At 39.9% G+C, this 8,392-nt stretch overlaps 1 protein-coding gene across 3 annotated transcripts in view; it reads right to left on the bottom strand.

Annotated features, from left to right (window-relative positions):
* Window positions 1–3,351: 3,351 nt before the first annotated feature.
* The window catches only part of CBL (Cbl proto-oncogene), a 46,649-nt gene continuing 41,608 nt past the window's right edge, over window positions 3,352–8,392 (bottom strand). The window contains exons 16-17 of one of the 3 annotated variants that reach the window (XR_010392490.1): window positions 4,847–8,085; window positions 3,352–4,361 (exon numbers count right to left, since the gene is read on the bottom strand). Coding sequence is in view for 1 of the 3 variants with exons in the window: in XM_064524249.1 (XP_064380319.1) it covers window positions 7,805–8,085 (281 nt within the window). In the remaining 2 variants the exon portion in view is untranslated. Of the gene's footprint in view, window positions 8,086–8,392 lie in introns of all 3 variants that reach the window. The other 2 variants (XR_010392491.1, XM_064524249.1) reach the window with 2 other exon arrangements.

Below are 8,392 nucleotides of genomic sequence, written 5' to 3'. Positions count from 1 at the left end.
TAACAATCAATTCCAATTGGTAATTGTATTAAATAGCTAATACAGATGCAAATAACTACTAACAGATAATTCTGTTAACTTGTAATCTGTTAGTATCTATCAGTCTCTAAATAGTAATAGGTAACTAATATTAAGTATTAATACAACTATCATTTATTATCCAATACTAGAATTGGTTATTAGTAGTTATTACTACCTATAGTAGCTAGTAATACAGTTAGTATTACTTAGATCTATTAGAATAATAGATACCTATAATAATTAGACTACTAGTGACTTTATCCATTAGTATCTTTTAGTATTTATATTATAATATTAATTTTCTTGAAACAGTGACTGATTAGAAGCTCTTAAAAGATTTAATAGAGTATATATGATTGTAACTACAGAGTTACCTAATATCTAGTATAGATACTAATAACAAAACTTTTATATTAGATTACAACAGTTTACAAGATGGTATTACCAACTAGTACAGATATTAATGTCTCTAATGGAAAATGCCAGGTAGTACTGATACTAGCCGGACTACTGAACTACTAACTGATAAGCTCACTAAAATATTGTAACGGATGCTAAGAGATATTTGCATTACCAGCATCTGTACATGTATCTTTTAGTATTACTGCAATTATTCATTAGAAGCTATTACTATTAGCATATAATAATGAACTACCTTTTTGTATTTAGCAGCTACAACAGCTAGTAATACAATTATTTGTTAGTATCCATTAATAGATATTAATCCAAATATTAACAAGTCATCCTAAGAATCTCATAGTTGATAAAACAAAATTGTGTTAGCTACTACAGATAGTCTAATAGACTCTACTAAAAATCATTAATAGCATGACTTCTTCCTAAGATTCTATCACAGCTATTAATGAAATTTTCTAAATAACAGAATCTATTCAGAGCATTGTTTACCAGGTAGCAGTAACGCTAGCTACTATAGATAATCTCTGGGAACCTAATAATAGAGTTACAGAAGAAAACTGAATTACCAGCTACTACAGATAGACCTAGGTGTATCTGTACTCACTAATAGGATACTCACTAATATATTAAACTAAGGAACTGTGTGAACAAATATTATAGATACTAAAAACAGCTAACAGATAACTCTTACTAGGTTCTGATAGATACAATGTAGGTTAAATAGGCTACTACTACTCCCTATTAAAGCTACTAATGCATCATTCTATAATTAGAAATGAAAAAATAACTGTTGTTAGTTATGCTAGAACTAAGTATTGGTAAAGATAACTGTAAAAAGTTACTGTGGAAACTAAGAGTTAACCATGGTAATTGTATTTTTAGAACTGATTCCAACAAAACACTCAAATGTAAGGTAATAATAGCTGTAACTGCTAATTCTATCCATAGATTGCTACTAATTGCAATATTCCATTCTCACAATACAATCAGGTGTACCAGTAGCAACTACAAATACTAGTACTAAATTGATATTAAAAATATATTTCAATAGATACTACTGTATAATAGATAATTGTACTGCTAGCTGCAATAAAGCCTATTTGTAAGCTGTAGTAGACAATTCTATAATCAGTTTGTATTTAACTGCAGTTTATTAAAATCTAACACATTATTGTAAGTAACTAAGACAGCAAAAATCAGTAATAATGACTATTAATAGATGCCATAATTGTTACATATCAGATTGCTCAATATATCAGTTGGAGATATTAGTGTAGTTACTAACAGGTAATTCTGCTTAATACGTTGCCTTATTACAGGGTGTAAGATGGTAATACATGACTGTACCGACACCTACGATGGATAATGGTAAACACTAATGTGTAATTCAGCTAATGTACTTCACCATAGGAATCGATGGATATATGAAAATGTATACTTTGAACAACATGATACATAGCAACAGGTAAGTCTACTGCTGGAAGCTAACTGATGGTAGGAGAAAGGTAGGAGAAATTAATATATAGGAGGAGTCTAATATATAGGAGGAGTCTAATATATTAGACTGTTATTATATATTAGACTGTTATTATATATTAGACTGTTATTATATATTAGACTCCTCCTATATAGGAGGAGTCTAATATCTTAGAAGAGTCTAATATCTTAGAAGAGTCTAATATCTTAGAAGAGTCTAATATCTTAGAAGAGTCTAATATATAAGAGTCTAATATATAAGAGTCTAATATCTTAGAGTCTAATATATAAGAGTCTAATATCTTAGAGTCTAATATCTTAGAGTCTAATATCTTAGAGTCTAAGATATAAGAGTCTAAGATATAAGAGTCTAAGATATAAGAGTCTAAGATATAAGAGTCTAAGATATAAGAGTCTAAGATATAAGAGTCTAAGATATAAGAGTCTAAGATATAAGAGTCTAAGATATAAGAGTCTAAGATATAAGAGTCTAAGATATAAGAGTCTAAGATATAAGAGTCTAAGATATAAGAGTCTAAGATATAAGAGTCTAAGATATAAGAGTCTAAGATATAAGAGTCTAAGATATAAGAGTCTAAGATATAAGAGTCTAAGATATTAGAGTCTAAGATATTAGAGTCTAAGATATTAGAGTCTAAGATATTAGAGTCTAAGATATTAGAGTCTAAGATATTAGAGTCTAAGATATTAGAGTCTAAGATATTAGAGTCTAAGATATTAGAGTCTAAGATATTAGAGTCTAAGATATTAGAGTCTAAGATATTAGAGTCTAAGATATTAGAGTCTAAGATATTAGAGTCTAAGATATTAGAGTCTAAGATATTAGAGTCTAAGATATTAGAGTCTAAGATATTAGAGTCTAAGATATTAGAGTCTAAGATATTAGAGTCTAAGATATTAGAGTCTAAGATATTAGAGTCTAAGATATTAGAGTCTAAGATATTAGAGTCTAAGATATTAGAGTCTAAGATATTAGAGTCTAAGATATTAGAGTCTAAGATATTAGAGTCTAAGATATTAGAGTCTAAGATATTAGAGTCTAAGATATTAGAGTCTAAGATATTAGAGTCTAAGATTGCTCTGATTCTTATAGTTTCTGGTATTTCTAAGTTAATGTTTGATTGTACATGTAGCTGTGCTTCGTGCTGTACGTATGCATTTGTTTTTTCTCTTTTTCATATGTTCAGAGTCATTGCGTCGTTGAGGATTTGGGAGATTGTGGCATATGCTATAATAATAGTTACAGTGTCCCCCGTCATCTGCAGGCGATCCGGTTCCCCTTCACCGTTGATCTCATTCCCGGACACTCTGAACAAGATGTCTGAGATAGAATTTCGCGCGACGGGGAGCCGGGAACAGAATTTCGCGCGAGAGACTGTTCCCGGCTCCCCCAAAAGCAACACAATACACACCATATGCTACAACAAAGGAAATTTTATTTAAAAATAAAACTTTGTTTTGTTTTGTTTCTTTTATTGACACAGGTGAATGAAATCCCAAACAAAGAAGCTCTTAGTGGGCAGCATACAGGAATGGAAACAATTAATAAATAACATTAGTATAACCTCTAAACATTAACAATGCATTTGCAAACAAAACCAGGACTTTAAACCAAGTGAACCTTAAAGCTAAGCTACTCTCTGTAAGAATATTTACCTTCTGTTTTCTCTTATTCTTTACAGATCTGAAAGGATTAAATACTGCTATTATATTTTTATATTAATGACACTATTATACTTTTTAAAATATTTTGTGAAAATCTCAATACTTTTAACACTGATATTATACAAATTGGTATTCATCATTCAAGAGAAATAACAACTGTTCCTCCCCCACCAGGAATTTCAAAAACAACTTTTATCAGGGGTTTTAAAAATAGGTGTCCTTATTCCCCAATCTAATTTTTCAAGCGGCACCTTCAAAAAGTGCCCCCGGACTTGCATTTTTTTCTTGCTCTACTGAAAAGGACATTTACAGTCATGATCCTGTCTCAGCATTAGCCACAGTAATGTAATTAGTCTAGTACAGGAAGCAACATGCTGTACCCCAAACTTACCGGGCTCCTCCAAAATCAGGGCTCAGTGAGGGGCATGCAGAAAACCTGTTTATCAGGAAAGCAAGTGCACGCTACCCATGCGACACACTGAACGCCTCCATCTGCAGCATTTGCAGCGAGACAAAGAGAGACAAGGCTGGTGCAGCAGACAAGTTTTACCGCACTCGTAGCCGGCTATGTCTCAGTTCAGCTTCCCGTTCAGCTTGGGTGCGCTGGCCACGCCAGGTCAGCCAGGAATCCTGTTTGAGACGGATGCTAGGTGCCTGCTTTCTGTAGCTACCTGCTGCTCATCGTGCAGAGACGCACACTGGTCCCACATGTTCTGTGCCCGGCTCGTCCCGTACCGAGTATTCTCTGCTTGCTTTGTGTCCTAGGGTGACGGGTGGGGGAAAAACAGCATTTGTATAACCAGAACTGATTCGGTTACAAGCAAAAACAATCCTGTCCTACAATTCTACCGTCTTCACACCAAGCTTAATACAGCACCAGTCCAGACAAGTCACTGTTAGTAACAAGTAAAGTAGGAAACCTCCACAGTTGAAATGCTACAAAACACAGTGTCATACTTGAAGTGACAATTGCCCATCTCTCTTGCCCCTTCACTTCACCCCTTTCAAAGCAGTCGCATGCTCAAAGGCAGTTTTACGGCTAGTCTAGTTGGGTCTCTTCCTTTTCGCAGGGGTACTCGGATCCAGCCTAGAGATGCAGCATTCCCTTAAGAAAGGCACAAGACATTTGGGTTTTTTTTTTTTTCTTTTTTTCCTTTTTTTTCAAGTAACATTACAAAGGTAACTCTTCCAGAATAAACACCAAGGAGGTGAAAGGAAAAAAAAGAGGAATAAACCTTGGGCTCACCTTTCTAAAAGAAAAACAATGAAGAAATACACTGTAAAGTGCCCGATTGACTTCTTCACAGAGCACAGCCGGAGGACTCGGTCAGGACTCCGCTGATTTCAGTGACGCTAACAAACACTCGTATGTCCAAGGAGGAAAAAGTGAGATTTGAGTCTCGAAAATCATTTGAGACACAAACAGTGCACAGAAAGGACACATGCAGAAAAATCAGAAATACATGCCACAAAGATTGCTCTCTAATCGCTAATCCGGAACAACGCCCACGGGACTGTCCCTTGGCACGTGAACCGCAAAGACAGGCCTGCAAAAGCTCCGCTAGGCACGGTTTAATTTAGCACTACGACAAGGCCATACTAATGGGCTTGCGTGGGACAGCGCACCGCTACTTTGACCACAAACACTGTGGCAAGACAAGAGTTAAGGCTTTGTAGCCACTTCAGCTTGGCTCGCACTCAGCCCTGGCAGCAGCGCCCCTGTCCAGGTGAAAAAGCCAGCCACACACCACGTTTAAGCACACTTGCACTGAGTTTACACTACAAGTCGGAACCGAACTGGCTCCAAAACTGACCTGGACCTAGCAGCACAACTGGAGAGGGTACAAACAAGAGAGAAATAAAACAGTAGTGCTCCCTCGCAGAAGGGTTTTTAACCTGTTCTCCAGCACAAAGCCAGGAAATAACAACAATACGCTAGGACAGTTTGGCCAGGCTCACAACTGTAACACGCAGATGTACTAAGAGGACAACTGGAGCTGCGCCACGTACCTGCCTCAGCAGCCGCAGCGCCTGGCTTGCTCCTCTAGAAGCTCCCCGGACACACGGACCAAGCTGCCAGGCGTTCCCGGCAGAGCCTTCCGCATTTCACAGAAAAAGAGCGGGACTGATTTACGATCCCGCTGACCGCTGCGGGTGTGGGCAGAGGAAAAAAAAAGAACAGCTCTTCTTCCCGGAGTGCAATACGCACTGACCTCACCTTCTCTGCAACTCAACACCTTCAGCAAGGCCAGGCCCTGCGCTCGGCTCCGCGCGCTGCGGAGGGCCGTGCCCACTGACGTCAGTCTCACCGTGCGCCGCATCGCCGAGTTTCGGCTCTGGCCCCAAAACAGCAGCAGCGCTGACGGCCTGCATGTGCCGCACCTAAGACAGGAGCGCTCCTTACAGCTTTTGACAACATTTTCTGTACCAGAGAAAGGAAGGGCGCGAGGACAGATAGTTCCTGCTTTTAAACTGTCTGAATCCCACTGCATCAATTTATAAGGCTGTTGATTTACAGTGAATTTTATAATTACATAAAATGAACAATTTATGCTTTGTTCCCTTTGCTAACACTTGTTAAGTCCTCTCTGCCAACTGCAAGCTGTTTATCTGAGATCTGGGACAAGCTACTGGAGTCTTTAAAAGGCTAAACTTCATCCAACTGCCACAAGCACTCCAACAACTATTTCAAGTTGCAACCCTTCGCCTAGTCACTACCGCTGCCCTTAGAGAGTTGCAAATAGTCCGCGACATACTTTGAAAGGCTAACAGCCACTCAGCGTATGCAGAACGCTGTCCATCTGTCAGGCTGCGATCTATGTATCCCTGCTTGATTTAAACCCTCTCAAAAGGAGCCACGCACTTCTCGCATATCAAGCATGTAAGAGCAGAGTAAGTAGCTGAGTACACAAGTCAGTTTTTTTCCAAGTAACAGTTGAGCACTGACTTTTAAAACCCAGTGTGATTCTTTTATAAACAGAGTTTCCCCAGATCTGTTTTAACACAAGCTCTGGCAATTCCTTGGAGTAATGGAAATGGAAAGAAGACCTCCATGTTTTGATAGCCATGCAGAGAACTGTTGCATTTTTTTTTTACTGCAAAGCAGATAAGATACCAACAAATACATCAGCTGCATCTACCAATTCCACAAAACAGTCTGGCACAAAGACAACTTGCTCCCACGAAAGCTCTCTAAAGGAGGTGATGGAATGCGCGTGAAGGCCACGAGTCTGCGACAGCCACCATGCAGTTAAGATAAATAAAACATCATATTTACCAGATGCAACATTCCTAGAGAAAGAGCGCATGGGAGTGTCCAGCGACGGCTGCTCGAGTCCAGCAGGGCCGCAATCAAGTCTGAGCATCGAAGCATGAAACGCAGAGGGCTAAAAGGGTAGGCAGCGGCCAGCTCCGTGCTCTCACTCTAGTTCTTCCTACCCTCTCTCCCACCCCTCGAAAACACGCACAACTTTCAGTGTATCTAGCTCCCTGGAATCCCATGCTGCCAGCACGGCCAGCAAGAGGACACATAGTGAGAGAAATCCAACTCCCAGCACTGCCAAGATCAAAATACCTGAGAGAAGCTAGTTGCGCTGTCTCCAGGCAAAAAGGGAGAACTTGCATCATAAGCAATAAATGCTATTATTACAGGTAAGAGGTAAACACCCTGGCAAACAGGAAGCAATCGAAAGATTTCTTCCAAGGTCTCCCATTTATTCCCAGCAGAAAGTCGCCTCTCAACTGCTCTAAAAAGCCTGAGCCAAACGCACAGCAGCGAACAGGTCCAAACCTAGTACCGTGAACCACAGGACACACCACACCGACCTGGAGACTTTTTTTCTCAGAGCATTCACTTAGAATTCACAGCACAAAACAATCCCCCCAGCCTCCAGGGCATCAGCTCTGGGATCGCTCGTTGTGATACCTTTCTCTACCAACACCCTGGAAATAAATCTGCTCTCTCAAACAAGAGGTAGGGGTAAAGGACTCCAAGACATACACTGTATAAAACACCAATCTGCTCCATTTCATTCCACTGCTTTGAAATCTGGAACCACAAAAACCTGATAACTGATTCTCTTAAGAGGCAGGGCTGACTTCAGCACGAAGTCTCTGAAGGAACCCCCTTCCCCTTCGGTGCGTAGCTGGGCTACGGCTGCCCAGGCAGTTGGTCCACAGAAGTTCTAGGTGTGGAGGTAATGTGCTATGTGGCCACGTGCGCAGGGGAGGAAATGGAAACAAACTCCCGGAGAATATTCTTGGCCATTTCAATATTGTTATGTGCAATGACCAGTGCTTTCTGAATGTCCTGATATGAGTAGCCTTGGCTCATTAGATTCTCAATCTCACTGGAGAGTTGCAGTGACGCTCCGGTCCCACCGCTGGCTCCGCCTGGCTGGCAGCTCCCCGCTTTCCGCTCAGAATTTATCCTCCGTGGTAGCGGCTTCGGCGGCCTTTCCGGAACTTGAGAGCCGTCCGAAAAACCTGGAAGGAGAAACAAATGCATCACGTCAGAAAAGGGCATGTGATTCTTGCTTGGAGCAAAGCAGGAACGGTATTAAACTGATAACTGGGACTTCAAAAACATGCCTCTGAAAGCTATCATGCTTTCTCCAGCCAGCCTATCCTCCCACACAACGGTACAGATTAGCCCGGCTTCTCCTCTCATGTGCAAAAATGGCTATGCAGATTTATTAAATAATTAGAAGGCCACATCAGGCTTGCTTATTAAAATAAGACTACGTAAACAGAAAAATTTGGGCAGGGACGTATGCATGCATGTGAGCAGGGC

Source organism: Dromaius novaehollandiae, chromosome 21 (assembly GCF_036370855.1).
Source record: "Dromaius novaehollandiae isolate bDroNov1 chromosome 21, bDroNov1.hap1, whole genome shotgun sequence".
Lineage (NCBI taxonomy): Eukaryota > Metazoa > Chordata > Aves > Casuariiformes > Dromaiidae > Dromaius > Dromaius novaehollandiae.
The sequence above is the reverse complement of the archived record's forward strand: the minus strand, read 5'-3'. Positions and strand labels throughout refer to the sequence as shown.